Source organism: Oncorhynchus tshawytscha, linkage group LG03, assembly GCF_018296145.1.
Source record: "Oncorhynchus tshawytscha isolate Ot180627B linkage group LG03, Otsh_v2.0, whole genome shotgun sequence".
Classification (NCBI taxonomy): Eukaryota; Metazoa; Chordata; class Actinopteri; order Salmoniformes; family Salmonidae; genus Oncorhynchus; species Oncorhynchus tshawytscha.
The window spans coordinates 69071879-69088726 of record NC_056431.1 but is presented as its reverse complement, the minus strand read 5'-3'; the positions used below and the strand labels follow the sequence as shown (position 1 = coordinate 69088726).

The following is a 16848-nucleotide window of genomic DNA, read 5'->3' as shown; positions in this document are numbered from 1 at the left end:
CAAGATCCTATTCTCTCTCTCACACACACACCGGGTCAGAAAATGTGAGTACTTTAGATACAGTTCAAACTCAGTGGTACCTGCTGTCTTGCTCGTCATCAGTGTGGTTGCCACGGTAATGCCTGGGTCGCCGACTGTTGTGCACAGGAGCTGCCATGAGCTCTGATTGGTCATCGAGGTCAGCGATGGGTGGGAGAGCTTTCATCTGGACTGTCCGATAGGTCTGCCGGAAATCCGCGTCCCATCCCTCATGCAGAGAGCTGAGCTCTGATAGGCTACTGGCTGCTGGGAGAACAAATCACTATGGAGACCTTTACTGTTTTCAATAAAAGTTTTTCAATGTTATAAATGAACTGTTTCCACAGCACATGCAGCAGTGTTCTATTTACAACACGTTTATGCTTCAACACTTCTAATCCAATCACAGACACATCACCCCTAATGCAAACAACATCTGATAGCCATACACATCTGTGTGAATATAGATTGGTTATTCCCAAAGCAAATGCTTTTGCTGATTGGCCCTCGTCGTACAGGTGTAGGATCTTAATGACAAGTTCTCACAGTTGTTCCAGACATCAAATTTCGAACTCCGAATGGTTAAGCTAAGGGTTAAGGTTTGTGATAGGCTTAAAACAAAACAAAACAAAAAAAAACATTCTATCGCTGGATTTGACCATTCAACCTTTGGAATCAGAGGCAGGAGGTTATGTCCATCCACCATCCCCATCCACAACCCAAACCTACTTGAAGGTAACAGAGCTCACTGTTGCCCCTTGTGGCCGGATTCATCATCATCTCCCGATGCCCGCAGACCTGCATGGATATCGAATACTGACTAGTATCACGGGTGACCTGTCTGGATTTGATCACCCATCAGGAAATGAAAACGTGTAGAGTATTCAAGGTTTAAAAACGCTTCTTAAGTTTGTAATTTCCACTGATTTGTCTAAACAAAAAATGTATCAACCCCGCCAGAAATGTCCATTCATTATAATCCACACAATAATTCACATTTCCTGTTGTTGCAGGATTATTTTCCATGCTCTTAGTTCGGGAGAGACATTGTAGAAGGTATCTGAGCCAATTATGAAGTGACTATATGTCACATAGAAACAGAATGCAGAAAATGAGAATTGATTCCATGGAACACATCCAGCTTTCGTCCCGTCTTGGAATTTCGAATGACAATATGCTTTACACTGCACTCTACAAATGTCTGTGTGCTTACAACAAAGCACTATGGATACCTTCTTACACTGCACTCTACAAATGTCTGTGTGCTTACAACAAAGCACTATGGATACCTTCTTACACTGCACTCTACAAATGTCTGTGTGCTTACAACAAAGCACTATGGATACCTTCTTACACTGCACTCTACAAATGTCTGTGTGCTTACAACAAAGCACTATAGATACCTTCTTACACTGCACTCTACAAATGTCTGTGTGCTTACAACAAAGCACTATGGATACCTTCTTACACTGCACTCTACAAATGTCTGTGTGCTTACAACAAAGCACTATGGATACCTTCTTACACTGCACTCTACAAATGTCTGTGTGCTTACAACAAAGCACTATGGATACCTTCTTACACTGCACTCTACAAATGTCTGTGTGCTTACAACAAAGCACTATGGATACCTTCTTACACTGCACTCTACAAATGTCTGTGTGCTTACAACAAAGCACTATGGATACCTTCTTACACTGCACTCTACAAATGTCTGTGCGCTTACAACAAAGCACTATGGATACCTTCTTACACTGCACTCTACAAATGTCTGTGCGCTTACAACAAAGCACTATGGATACCTTCTTACACTGCACTCTACAAATGTCTGTGTGCTTATAACAAAGCACTATGGATACCTTCTTACACTGCACTCTACAAATGTCTGTGTGCTTACAACAAAGCACTATGGATACCTTCTTACACTGCACTCTACAAATGTCTGTGTGCTTACAACAAATGTCTGTGTGCTTACAACAAATCACTATGGATACCTTCTTACACTGCACTCTACAAATGTCTGTGTGCTTACAACAAAGCACTATGGATACCTTCTTACACTGCACTCTACAAATGTCTGTGTGCTTACAACAAAGCACTATGGATACCTTCTTACACTGCACTCTACAAATGTCTGTGTGCTTACAACAAAGCACTATGGATACCTTCTTACACTGCCACTGGGATGCTAATGAACTTAACATGTGAAATACAGAACCAAACAATATTATAGTTTCTGATGAAAAAGCAACAGTCCGGTCAATTTACAAGAATATTTTATATTTTTTGTCATTTGGCAGACGCTCTTATCCAGAGCGACTTACAGTTAGTGCATTCATCTTAAGACAACCACACATCGCAGGCAGAGAAAGTAAATGTAACTCAAGATTGTAGCTATCTGTAGAGTCAGAGCTAGAAGGGGGGTCAAGTACAAGTGCTGGTTAAGTGTTTTTTTTGGGGGGGAGGGGTGTTGTGAGGGGAAGGATTATTTAAGATACTCTTTGAAGAGGTAAGGTTTCAGATGTTTTTCAGAATATGGGTAGGGACTCTGCTGTTCTAGCTTCAGGGGGAAGCTTAAACAATGAACAAAAACAACAAACCGACAAAAATAATGAAGACGAAACAGTCCCGTAACGTGAACACTAACACTGGAACACTGGAAACAGGAGCAATCACCCACAAAATACCCACAGAATATGGCTGCCTAAATATGGTTCCCAATCAGAGACAACGATAGACAGCTGCCTCTAATTGAGAACCAATCTATCACACACACACACACACACACACACACAACCATAGACGTACAAAAACACCTAGATAGGAAAACACCCCCATAAACATACAAAAACCCTAGACACGACAAAAACACATACATCACCCATGTCACACCCTGACCTAACCAAAACAATAAAGAAAACAAAGAATACTAAGGTCAGGGTGTGACATCCATGACCAAAGCTGTTCTGAAGACATCACCACCCCAACGGTCAGTCTGATCTCATGGTATAACTATATGAAAGTCGACTTTAAAACATTACGATAACACAGAAAACAAGTTTGTACTTACTAATGTTGACAGAAAGAAGTTTACAAATGGATAATAAATCATTTTTATGATGGTTAATAAGCAGTTTATAGGTAGTCCTTCAAATGTTACCAAGCAACATTTGACTGATTCGACACAGATGTATTGTCTCAGCAGATGGTATTGATGACATTTAGTGTAATCAGGGTTGGTTTGTTACAAATGGGGAAATGAATAGTTAATAGAGAATGTAATGAAGGGTTTCTGATGAGGATGAAACCAACCTTTACTAACAATGATACACACAAACACACACACACACACACGTGCGCGCACACACGGTCATGTACAACTCCACCCAGGTTTGGGACAGAAGACGAGGACCAACATAAGAAGAGGGTAAGTTAACTCAGAAGACCCTCTACAAACGGTAGTTATTGTTATCATGATATATCATGCAAAACTACATTTCCCACAATGCTGGGGCGGGTCACTCACCCCCAGCCAGGTTGTTCTCCACTGAGGGAAGGGAGACCATCTTAGGTTCCGCGAGGGACGGCGGGGCGAAGGGGACCATGGTGGGGACCCCAGGGATGCAGTAAGGGGGGTACACAACAACCTGGGGAGGCTGGCCCCTCTTCACCATCTTCCCTGCCTCATAGACTAGAAAACAGTACAAATGTAAGACTGTGTAAGACCGCTAGTGAATGTAAGACCATGTGTGTGTGTTACTCACGGTGGCGTGGGCAGCAGCAGGTGTCGGGGCAGCAGCAGCAACGGAGGTAGCAGCAGCAAGAGTGAGGGCAGCACTGACACCAGCAGATCCCCATCAACAACAGGAACAGGATACTGCCCAGGACTACAGATCCCACAAACACCCACTCTGGAACACAGACACAGATCAATGAGCCTACAGATCCCACAAACACCCACTCTGGAACACAAACACAGATCAATGAGACTACAGATCCCACAAACACCCACTCTGGAACACAGACACAGATCAATGAGACTACAGATCCCACAAACACCAACTCTGGAACACAGACACAGATCAATGAGACTACAGATCCCACAAACACCCACTCTGGAACACAGACACAGATCAATGAGACTACAGATCCCACAAACAGTAGAGATACACATCTTGTTACTTGAGTGAGTTATTACATGTTACTTACTACAGTTACATCTTCTGCATGTCTGTCCTCTCTCCACATCCGTAAAAACCATTGACATTTATGGTAATAATAACCCTCCAATGTTCAGGGTGTAGAGAGGCAGGGCTTGCTGGCTTATCACAGCCTCACATCATTAAAGCATCCCAACACTAATGATGAACTTCCTCAGGCCGTGACCAAAAAAACGACAAACACGCCACTTTAGTCAGCCCCTTGTGAAAACACACATCCCAAGTGGACCTCTTCAGAGAGAGATCTCATCTTCAAAAGAGAGAGGGCGTAGGGCTTCTTGTGAATAAGTCCTGTTGCAAGAATATGATTGTGACAGTGAGAGTGAGTTAATGCTTGACTGCGCAGAGGCAGAATATAAGACGAGGCAACGAGCTGATTTGTCCTTTACTCTGCAGTTGTTAAATCATTCAATATTCCCAGAAGCTGATTGGACAGTGAGAGAACAGGGTGAGCAGAGCCAGAGCAGGTGATGCCACCAAAGGAAACAGGTAAGGAAGGAACAAGTGGGGTGAAAAGGCCATTTTTGGCATACACACACACACACACACACACACACACACACACACACACACACACACACACACACACACACACACACACACACACACACACACACACACACACACACACACACAGTAGCCAGTGGGTGAGGAAGCAGGCAGCCATACCTGGCATAATCTCCACATCAAACTCAGGCAGGAGATCGTTCAGCATACCTGTCCTACCTGCAGAGAGAAGGAGAGCAAGAGGTGAGGCGCTGCAGACAGGAAGTAGCAGTGGGCAGAGGTCAAAGGTGAGGCAAATCAGCCAAACAGATGGAGTTATTGACTAAGAGTCATGCATAGAGATTACCAGACAGATTAATTGAAAGCGAAGTCGAGGAAAAGAACAGTCAAACTATTCTTTAATACCTGATTCTAAAGCCAAAGTGATCATCATTAATAATTTCCCATGAATCAAGTTAATAGGAGTGAAGACAAAGTTCAAGTGTCATGCTAATAGATCTTCACACCCACTTCATACACACTACCCCAGTTTAGGGGGGGATGTGAAAATGGGAACCGAGTGTAAAGGGGACAGACACTTCACACACACTACCCCAGACTAGGGGGAGGGGGGAATGGGAGCCGAGTGTAACGGGGACAGACACTTCACTGAAGCATTTTGGGACACCAATTAATAATTAGAGCTCATAGGGGAAAGAGGGTCAGACGAACGCTATCGCCATGGTAACAACGGCTGCTTTGTTTCTGCTAAACGGTGAGAGTGAGAGAGGCACACAGAGGATGAGACAGAATGGTTAAGGGAGATAAAGACAGAGAGTGAGAGAGGCCCACAGAGGAGGAGACATAATGGTTAAGGGAGATAAAGACAGAGAGTGAGAGAGGCCCACAGAGGAGGAGACAGAATGGTTAAGGGAGATAAAGACAGAGAGTGAGAGAGGCCCACAGAGGAGGAGACAGAATGGTTAAGGGAGATAAAGACAGAGAGTGAGAGAGAGACAGGAGACAGAATGGTTAAGGTAGATAAAGACAGAGAGTGAGAGAGAGACAGGAGACAGAATGGTTAAGGTAGATAAAGACAGTGTGAGAGAAGGATAAAGGGCTTTGGAGAGAGAGAGAAATATAGGGATAAATAGAAAGAAAGAATGGTGTTGAAATGGGACCATGCCCTCACCCAAACGCCAAAATAAGATAACTAATCTCTATGTTTATCTCTTTAGACAGGTTCAATGGGGATGCTAAAATACCTGGATACACACAAGAAGTGTGTTTGTGTGTTTGTGTTGGCATACATCTAAATACTAAATTGAGTGTGAATGGCCTCTTTAGTTCAACAGGTCTGCTAGCTGTCGGGGCAGACTAAACTCCCACGGCCAGACAGGCTCCAGCCCATGCTGAGTAGGCAGCAGTCATGGAGAGAAGTTTCACACTCCTCTCGTCTGATATAACACACACACACACACACACACACACACACACACACACACACACACACACACACACACACACACACACACACACACACACACACACACACACACACACTGATCCTACCACCCTGCTCTGGCACTTAGTTATATAAATCCAGCTGAGCTCAGTAACCTGAGAGAGGGGAGAAACTATGTGCCTCTGAGAGGGGAAGGATGTGAGGGAGGATAGGAGAGAAAGAAAGGGGAGAAACTATGTGCCTCTGAGAGGGGAAGGAGGTGAGGGAGGAGAAGGAGGGTTTCCACTAGTTACCACAGCCACAAAGTCAAAATGGGCTACATCGTAAATATGTATGTAAACAAAAATGTGCTTTGTGGTCTTAAGGTTAGGGTTAGGCATTAGGTTAGTATTGTGGTTAAGGTTAGGGTTAGGCATTAGGTTAGTATTGTGGTTAAGGTTAGGGTTAGGCATAAGGTTAGCATTGGGGTTAGGGTTAGGGTTAAGGTTAAATTTAAATCACATTTTAAGAAGATAAATAGTAGAAAAAGGCAAGGTTTATGACTTTGTTGTTGTGGTAACTAGTGACGACCGGAAGGGAGGGAGAGGAGAAACTATGTGCCTCAGAGGGGAAGGTGAGGGATGAGAGGAGGGAGGGAGAGAGAGAAGGAGAGAAGAAACAATGACAAGGGGAAGAACGGGTAGACGAAAATGAGGTGCTTCAGAGTAAATACGAAAAAATAAAAAGCTGTGAAAAATGTAGTTATGAGAAAGAGAGGAGAGAAGAAGGAGAGAGGGAGGGAAGCGGAGAGAAAGAGAACAGAAGGAGAGAGGGAGGGAAGCTGAGAGAAAGAGAACAGAAGGAGAGAGGGAGGGAAGCGGAGAGAAAGAGAACAGAAGGAGAGAGGGAGGGAAGCGGAGAGAAAGAGAACAGAAGGAGAGAGGGAGGGAAGCTGAGAGAAAGAGAACAGAAGGAGAGAGGGAGGGAAGCGGAGAGAAAGAGAACAGAAGGAGAGAGGGAGGGAAGCTGAGAGAAAGAGAACAGAAGGAGAGAGGGAGGAAGCTGAGAGAAAGAGAACAGAAGGAGAGAGGGAGGGAAGCTGAGAGAAAGAGAACAGAAGAGAAGGGAGAACAGAAAGAGAACAGAAGGAGAGAGGGAGGGAAGCTGAGAGAAAGAGAACAGAAGGAGAGAGGGAGGGAAGCGGAGAGAAAGAGAACAGAAGGAGAGAGGAGGGAAGCTGAGAGAAAGAGAACAGAAGGAGAGAGGGAGGGAAGCGGAGAGAAAGAGAACAGAAGGAGAGAGGGAGGGAAGCTGAGAGAAAGAGAACAGAAGGAGAGAGGGAGGGAAGCTGAGAGAAAGAGAACAGAAGGAGAGAGGGAGGGAAGCGGAGAGAAAGAGAACAGAAGGAGAGAGGGAGGGAGCTGAGAGAAAGAGAACAGAAAGAGAACAGAAGAGAACAGAAGGAGAGAGGGAGGGAAGCTGAGAGAAAGAGAACAGAAGGAGAGAGGGAGGGAAGCTGAGAGAAAGAGAACAGAAGGAGAGAGGGAGGGAAGCTGAGAGAAAGAGAACAGAAGAAGAGAGGGAGGGAAGCGGAGAGAAAGAGAACAGAAGGAGAGAGGGAGGGAAGCTGAGAGAAAGAGAACAGAAGGAGAGAGGGAGGGAAGCTGAGAGAAAGAGAACAGAAGGAGAGAGGGAGGGAGAGAGAAAGAGAACAGAAGGAGAGAGGGAGGGAAGCTGAGAGAAAGAGAACAGAAGGAGAGAGGGAGGGAAGCGGAGAGAAAGAGAACAGAAGGAGAGAGGGAGGAAGCTGAGAGAAAGAGAACAGAAGGAGAGGGAGGGAGCGGGGAAGAACAGAGAGAAAGAGGGAAGCTGAGAGAAAGAGAACAGAAGGAGAGAGGGGGAAGCTGAGAGAAAGAGAACAGAAGGAGAGAGGGAGGGAAGCAGAGAGAAAGAGAACAGAAGGAGAGAGGGAGGGAAGCTGAGAGAAAGAGAACAGAAGAGAGAGAGGGAGCGGGGAAGAACAGAAGGAGAGAGGGAGGGAAGCTGAGAGAAAGAGAACAGAAGGAGAGAGGGAGGGAAGCTGAGAGAAAGAGAACAGAAGGAGAGAGGGAGGGAAGCTGAGAGAAAGAGAACAGAAGAGAAGGGAGAACGGAGAGAGAAAGAGAACAGAAGGAGAGAGGGAGGGAAGCAGAGAGAAAGAGAACAGAAGGAGAGAGGGAGGGAAGCTGAGAGAAAGAGAACAGAAGGAGAGAGGGAGGGAAGCTGAGAGAAAGAGAACAGAAGGAGAGAGGGAGGGAAGCTGAGAGAAAGAGAACAGAAGGAGAGAGGGAGGGAAGCGGAGAGAAAGAGAACAGAAGGAGAGAGGGAGGGAAGCTGAGAGAAAGAGAACAGAAGAAGAGAGGGAGGGAAGCGGAGAGAAAGAGAACAGAAGGAGAGAGGGAGGGAAGCTGAGAGAAAGAGAACAGAAGGAGAGGGAGGGAAGCGGAGAGAAAGAGAACAGAAGGAGAGAGGGAGGGAAGCTGAGAGAAAGAGAACAGAAGGAGAGAGGGAGGGAAGCTGAGAGAAAGAGAACAGAAGGAGAGAGGGAGGGAAGCTGAGAGAAAGAGAACAGAAGGAGAGAGGGAGGGAAGCTGAGAGAAAGAGAACAGAAGGAGAGAGGGAGGGAAGCTGAGAGAAAGAGAACAGAAGGAGAGAGGGAGGGAAGCTGAGAGAAAGAGAACAGAAGGAGAGAGGGAGGGAAGCTGAGAGAAAGAGAGAACAGGAGAAGGAGAAAAGGTAGGGAATCTGATAGAAAGAGAAACGAATGTAGAAGGAGACAGTTTAGGCCCACCATGTTGGCACAGTCATCCGTGCGCTATGCACTGAGCTCTCCTAGCCCTCAACAGGCATATAAATACAGCAGACAGTAACCTGAGAGAGAGAAGGGAGACTGGCCCCACTCGGTGAGAGGAGTAGGAGGAGGGTTCTACACATAAACAGACTAACTCTGAAGGAATTCAAATGGGTTCAACAACTCAAACTCTGGTGGTGTGTGTACAAAGCCAAAGTCAGCTCGTCTGCTGTCCCACGTCTGCTGACCCTTAACATGCCATACCACTGACCCTTAACATGTGACACCACTGACCCCATACCACTGACCCTTAACATGTGACACCACTGACCCTTAACATGTGACACCACTGACCCTTAACATGTGACACCACTGACCCTTAACATGCCATACCACTGACCCTTAACATGTGACACCACTGACCCTTAATTAACATGCCATACCACTGACCCTTAACATGCCACACCACTGACCCTTAACATGCCATACCACTGACCCTTAACATGTGACACCACTGACCCTTAACATGTGACACCACTGACCCTTAACATGCCATACCACTGACCCTTAACATGTCATACCACTGACCCTTAACATGCCATACCACTGACCCTTAACATGCCATACCACTGACCCTTAACATGTGACACCACTGACCCTTAACATGCCACACCACTGACCCTTAACATGCCATACCACTGACCCTTAACATGTGACACCACTGACCCTTAACATGTGACACCACTGACCCTTAACATGTGACACCACTGACCCTTAACATGTGACACCACTGACCCTTAACATGTGACACCACTGACCCTTAACATGTGACACCACTGACCCTTAACATGCCATACCACTGACCCTTAACATGCCATACCACTGACCCTTAATATGTGACACCACTGACCCTTAACATGCCATACCACTGACCCTTAACATGTGACACCACTGACCCTTAACATGCCATACCACTGACCCTTAACATGCCATACCACTGACCCTTAACATGCCATACCACTGACCCTTAACATGCCATACCACTGACCCTTAACATGTGACACCACTGACCCATAACATGCCATACCACTGACCCTTAACATGTCATACCACTGACCCTTAACATGTCATACCACTGACCCTTAACATGTGACACCACTGACCCTTAACATGCCATACCACTGACCCTTAACATGTGACACCACTGACCCTTAACATGTGACACCACTGACCCTTAACATGTGACACCACTGACCCTTAACATGCCATACCACTGACCCTTAACATGCCATACCACTGACCCTTAACATGCCATACCACTGACCCTTAACATGTGACACCACTGACCCTTAACATGCCATACCACTGACCCTTAACATGTGACACCACTGACCCTTAACATGCCATACCACTGACCCTTAACATGTCATACCACTGACCCTTAACATGTCATACCACTGACCCTTAACATGTGACACCACTGACCCTTAACATGCCATACCACTGACCCTTAACATGCCATACCACTGACCCTTAACATGTGACACCACTGACCCTTAACATGCCATACCACTGACCCTTAACATGCCATACCACTGACCCTTAACATGTGACACCACTGACCCTTAACATGCCATACCACTGACCCTTAACATGCCATATCACTGACCCTTAACATGTGACACCACTGACCCTTAACATGCCAAACCACTGACCCTTAACATGCCATACCACTGACCCTTAACATGCCATACCACTGACCCTTAACATGCCATACCACTGACCCTTAACATGTGACACCACTGACCCTTAATTAACATGCCATACCACTGACCCTTAACATGTGACACCACTGACCCTTAACATGCCATACCACTGACCCTTAACATGTGACACCACTGACCCTTAACATGCCATACCACTGACCCTTAACATGCCATACCACTGATCCTTAACATGCCATACCACTGACCCTTAACATGTGACACCACTGACCCTTAACATGTGACACCACTGACCCTTAACATGTGACACCACTGACCCTTAACATGCCATACCACTGACCCTTAACATGTCATACCACTGACCCTTAACATGCCATACCACTGACCCTTAACATGCCATACCACTGACCCTTATCATGTGACACCACTGACCCTTAACATGCCATACCACTGACCCTTAACATGCCATACCACTGACCCTTAACATGCCACACCACTGACCCTTAACATGCCATACCACTGACCCTTAACATGTGACACCACTGACCCTTAACATGTGACACCACTGACCCTTAACATGCCATACCACTGACTATTAACATGCCATACCACTGACCCTTAACCTGTGAAACCACTGACCCTTAACATGTGACACCACTGACCCTTAACATGTGACACCACTGACCCTTAACATGTGACACCACTGACCCTTAACATGTGACACCACTGACCCTTAACATGCCATACCACTGACCCTTAACATGCCACACCACTGACCCTTAACATGTGACACCACTGACCCTTAACATGCCATACCACTGACCCTTAACATGCCATACCACTGACCCTTAACCTGTAACCTGTGACACCACTGACCCTTAACATGTGACACCACTGACCCTTAACATGCCATACCACTGACCCTTAACATGCCATACCACTGACCCTTAACCTGTGACACCACTGACCCTTAACATGTGACACCACTGACCCTTAACATGTGACACCACTGACCCTTAACATGTGACACCACTGACCCTTAACATGACCCTTAACACACCACTGACCCTTAACATGCCATACCACTGACCCTTAACATGCCATACCACTGACCCTTAACATGTGACACCACTGACCCTTAACATGTGACACCACTGACCCTTAACATGTGACACCACACCACTGACCCTTAACATGTGACACCACTGACCCTTAACATGTGACACCACTGACCCTTAACATGTGACACCACTGACCCTTAACATGCCATACCACTGTGACCCTTAACATGCCATACCACTGACCCTTAACATGTGACACCACTGACCCTTAACATGCCATACCACTGACCCTTAACATGCCATACCACTGACCCTTAACATGCCATACCACTGACCCTTAACATGCCATACCACTGACCATCATCGAATCCCCGAGCTGACAAGGTAAAAATCTGTCGTTCTGCCCCTTAACAAGGCAGTTAACTGTTCCCCGGTATGCCGCCATTGTAAATAGGAATTTGTTCTTAACTGACTTGTCTAGATAAATAAAGGTTAAATAACATTTACATGCTACACCACTGACCCTTTACATGTTTTAGTCTTGCCATTGAAACACCTTAAGAAGTGGATTACATAACTCACAACAATTAACTAGAACTACTGTCTGTAATGCATGTGTACTGTATGTGTAATGTGTGTGTAATTACCTTATTCCACATGTGTACTGTATGTGTAATGTGTGTGTAATTACCTTATTCCACATGTGTACTGTATGTGTACTGCATGTGTAATTACCTTATTCCACATAGGTACTGTATGTGTAATGTGTGTGTAATTACCTTATTCCACATAGGTACTGTATGTTGTGAGCTCTCTGTTATGTAGCCTATGTCTACCTGGCCTATACTGACACTATATTTGAGGTTATAAAGGTTTATACATGGCTATGTCAGGGTTATGTCTGTTGTTCTACAGCGGTAAGCTCAGCCAAACAATAGGTCCTCTCAGAGAGGATCAGAACCGTGCAGAGCAGCAGCGTTGTCATGGCAGCAGTTGTAAGTGCACTTTGGAATGTAGACGCCTTCTAGAGCCGGGACATTTATAACAAAGCACATCACTACGAACCATATCAAACAAACCCATACACTTACTTACACTAGGTGCTGTGGTTTAGGTTCAGAAAGTGAGAGAAGACAATAAATAAGTGTTTCCTATTCCCACAACTCCCAACTTCCAAATCCTTTCAGACAATCCTTTTTCAAACAGAAATTTGCATCCTGTAGCACAAACTCCCCCAAATTTTAGGACACTGTAAAGTCCATGGAGAATAAGAGCACCTCCTCCCAGCTGCCCACTGCACTGAGGCTAGGAAACACTGTCACCACCGATAAATCCGCGATAAGTGAGAATTTCAATAAGCATTTTTCTACGACTGGCCATGCTTTCCACCTGGCTACCCCTAACCTGGTCAACAGTTATGCACCCCCCACAGCAACTTGCCTCCACCATTTCTCCTTCACCCAAATCCAGATAGCTGATGTTCCGAAAGAAATTAAATCTAGAATCGGCTTCCTATTTCGCAACAAAGAATCCTTCACTCATGCTGCCAAACATACCCTCATTAAACTGACGATTCTACCGATCCTTGACTTCAGCGATGTCATTTACAAAATAGCATCCAACACTCTACTCAGCAAATTGGGTGCAGTCTATCACAGTGCCATCCGTTTTGTCACCAAAGCCCCATATACTACCCACCACTGCGACCTGTATGCTCTCGTCGGCTGGCCCTCGCTTCATATTCTTCGCCAAACCCACTGACACTAGGTCATCTATAAGTCTTTGCTAGGTAAAGCCCCGCCTTTATCACAGCTCACTTGTCACCATAGCAGCACCCACCTGTAGCACATGCTCCAGCAGGTATATTTCACTGGTCACCCCCAAAGCCAATTCCTACTTTGGCCACCTTTCCTTCCAGTTCTCTTCTGCCAATGACTGGAACAAATTGCAAAAATCACTGAAGCTGGAGACTAGTATCTCGCTCACTAACTTTAAGCATCAACTGTCAGAGCAGCTTACAGATCACTGCACCTGTACATAGCCCATCTGTAAATAGCACATCCAATCTGTCACTCCAGTGTTTAATTGCTAAATTGTAATTATTTCGCCACTATGGCCTATATATTGCCTTACCTCCCTAATCTTACCTCATTTGCACACACTGTATATAGACTTTTCTATTGTGTTATTGACTGTACGTTTGTTTATTCCATGTGTAACGCTGTGTTGTTGTTTGTGTCACACTGCTTTGCTTTATCTTGGCCAAGTCGCAGTTGTAAATGAGAACTTCTTCTCAACTGGCCTACCTGGTTTAAATAAAGGTGAAATAAAATTAAAAATTAAAAAGAGAGGACCTCAAAAAAGTAGGACAGAAAGCCTCAACAGAATGTTAATTTCCGTTCTATCCCTTCCTCTTTGATGTTGAGGTGGTTTGACATCCTGTGTTGAATGTTTACTTCCTGTGTGCTGAGGGGTTCATTCCTGTGGTCACTCACCCAGCACCAGTAACTCCACCTGGCCCTCGTTCTTCCCCTCCAGGTCGTCAGCGATGACGATCTTACAGAAGTACACTCCGCTGTCACCCCACTGCAGGTCCCCGATCCGCAGGTCCGCCTCTGGACAGGGACAGGGACACAACGGTATACTGTCATAGGATTATATACCCTTAGTCAAACAATGTACTGAACAATCCTCAAAGATACATTGACATTTGACACATTCATACATCCTACAGATTTCTATTATGATTTATGAGAAACATGAGGGTGTTTAGCTAAAAGGGACACAAAAAGGTTGGTGTTCTCTTTGAAAGGCAGAACAAAGAATGTGTGTGTTTCCTTTTGATAAGGAGCTCAATGGGGTGGTTCAGGATAAGAGAGGGCAGAGACCACTCCATTGTGAACAGGGGGCATTGTCGTTATGGGACATTTCACCCAAATTACACATTGGTTTCCTTACCTTGTAAGTCGTCTATGGACAAGGTATGACAGCAATCCATGCTTCGGTTTAGTTTCCCTGGCACTGTTTCCAAATGCTAATATTTTAGGATTTGTGGCACAAACCTCATTGGAGTCATGGCACCGATATTAGCATTTGTTTTGCGCATCATGTTCAAATCACACCCCAAAATCTCAAATGTATTGTGAATCTCAACAAAGTAACTTATAGATTTGAAAAATGGGTTCCATGACTTGGATGGGATTTGTACCAAAAATGTTAAAATGTTAGCATTTGGAAAGTGCCAGGAAAACTAAACTAAAGCATGGATTTCTGTCATACTTTGCCCATTTACTGCTCACAGGGTAAGGAAACCAACGGGTAATTTGGGTGAAATATCCCTTTAATGTGTGTGTGTGTGTGTGTTGTGGAGCCTGGTGCATTGTGTAGGACAGACAGAGAAATACTATTTGAGGAACAGGAAACGCCAAGCACAAGCGTTCACAATTTCTGTTGGGAGACAGATCACACAGTATAAAGACTGGGACAAGTGACACAGGCCATGACGGATCACTGCTTATAACACTAAAGCACTGACATACTGTAACCTTAAATCTATTCTATCGTGTACAGAAACCTGCTCCTTTTACTCTCTGTTCTGAACGTGCTAGGCGGCCAGTTCGTATAGCATTTAGCCGTACCCTTCTCCTACTTCTCCTACTTCTCCTCTGTTCTTCTGGTGATGTAGAGGTTAATCCAGGCCCTGCAGTGCCTAGCTCCACTCCCACTCCCCAGGCGCTCTCATTTGTTGACTTCTGTAACCGTAAAAGCCTTGGTTTCATGCATGTTCACATACTCCCTAAGTTGGTTTTACTCACTGCTTTAGCACACTCTGCCAACCCGCATGTCTTAGTCGTGTCTGGATCCTGGCTTAGAAAAACCACCAAAAACCTTGATATCTCCATCGCTAACTATAGCATTTCCGTCAAGATAGAACTGCCAAAGGGGGCAGTGTTGCAATCTACTGCAAAGATAGCCTGCAAAGTTCTGTATTACTATCCAAGTCTGTACCCAAACAATTCAAGCTTCTACTTCTAAAAATGCACCTTTCCAGAAACAAGTCTCTCAGTGCTGCCGCTTGCTATAGACCTCCCTCTGCCCCCTGCTGTGCCCTCGATACCATATGTGAATTGATTGCCCCCCATCTATCTTCTGAGCTCATGCTACTAGGTGACCTAAACTGGGACATGCTTAACACCCTGGCCATCCTACAATCCAAGCTTGATGCCCTCAATCTCACACAAATTATCAAAGAACCTACCAGGTACAACTCCAAATCCGTACACACGGCCACCCTCATAGATGTCATCCTAACTAACTCACCCTCCAAATACACCTCTGCTGTTTTCAATCAAGATCTCAGCGATCACTGCCTCATTGCCTGCATCCGTAATGGGTCAGCGGTCAAACGGCCTCCACTCATCACTGTCAAACGCTCCTTAAAACACTTCTGCGAGCAGGCCTTTCTAATTGACCTGGCCAGGGTATCCTGCAAGGATATTGATCTCATCCGATCTCATGCCCCATTCAAAAAATGTAGAACTAGGAATAGATATAGTCCTTGGTTCACTCCAGACCTGTCTGCCTTGATCAGCACAAAAACATCCTGTGACATTCTGCATTAGCATCGAATAGCCCCTGTGATATGCAACTTTCAGGGAAGTTAGGAAAAAATATACACAGGCAGTTAGGAAAGCTAAGGCTAGCTTTTTCAAACAGAAATTTGCATCCTGTATTACTAGCTCAAAAAACCTCCTCCCAGCTGCCCACTGCTCTGAGGCTAGGAAACACTGTCACCACTGATAAATCCACTATAATTGAGAATTTCAACAAGCATTTCTCTACGGCTGGCCATACTTTCCACCTGGCTACCCCTACCCCGGTCAACTGCCCGGCACCCTCCACAGCAACCCGCCAAAGCCCCCACCATTTCTCCTTTACCCAAATCCAGATAGCTGATGTTCTGAAAGAGCCGCAAAATCTGGACCCCTACAAATCAGCCGGGCTAGACTATCTGGACCCGCTCTTTCTAAAAATATCTGCCGAAATTGTTGCAACTCCTATTACT

At 45.4% G+C, this 16848-nt stretch overlaps 2 protein-coding genes across 8 annotated transcripts in view; both read right to left on the bottom strand.

Annotated features, from left to right (window-relative positions):
• Nucleotides 1-16848, bottom strand: part of LOC112242505 (immunoglobulin-like domain-containing receptor 2) — a 31888-nt gene that overhangs the window by 5025 nt on the left and 10015 nt on the right. For 2 of the 7 annotated variants that reach the window (XM_042319900.1, XM_042319905.1), the window contains 5 exons: nt 14279-14398; nt 4908-4964; nt 3783-4133; nt 3545-3709; nt 81-285 (listed from right to left, as the gene is read on the bottom strand). In XM_042319900.1, coding sequence (XP_042175834.1) covers nt 81-285; nt 3545-3709; nt 3783-4133; nt 4908-4964; nt 14279-14398 — 898 coding nt within the window. The remainder of the gene's footprint in view (nt 1-80; nt 286-3544; nt 3710-3782; nt 4134-4907; nt 4965-14278; nt 14399-16848) is intronic. The other 5 variants (XM_042319901.1, XM_042319903.1, XM_042319904.1 and 2 more) reach the window with 5 other exon arrangements.
• Nucleotides 292-2763, bottom strand: LOC121846213 (keratin-associated protein 9-1-like). The gene is made up of 2 exons (XM_042319908.1): nt 2013-2763; nt 292-1934 (listed from the first exon to the last, which is right to left on the bottom strand). The coding sequence occupies exons 1-2, from the start codon at nt 2220-2222 to the stop codon at nt 1011-1013; spliced, it is 1134 nt and encodes a 377-aa protein (XP_042175842.1). The 5' UTR covers nt 2223-2763; the 3' UTR covers nt 292-1010.

What these genes read in the sequence shown, in the direction of transcription:
- LOC121846213 (XM_042319908.1), bottom strand. Translation starts at nt 2,222, where the DNA reads ATGTTAAGTTCATTAGCATCCCAGTGGCAGTGTAAGAAGGTATCCATA. An exon ending in GTAGAGTGCAGTGTAAGAAG is followed by an intron (nt 1,935 to 2,012) that starts GTATCCATAGTG and finishes CAGTGTAAGAAG; the next exon opens with GTATCCATAGTGCTTTGTTG.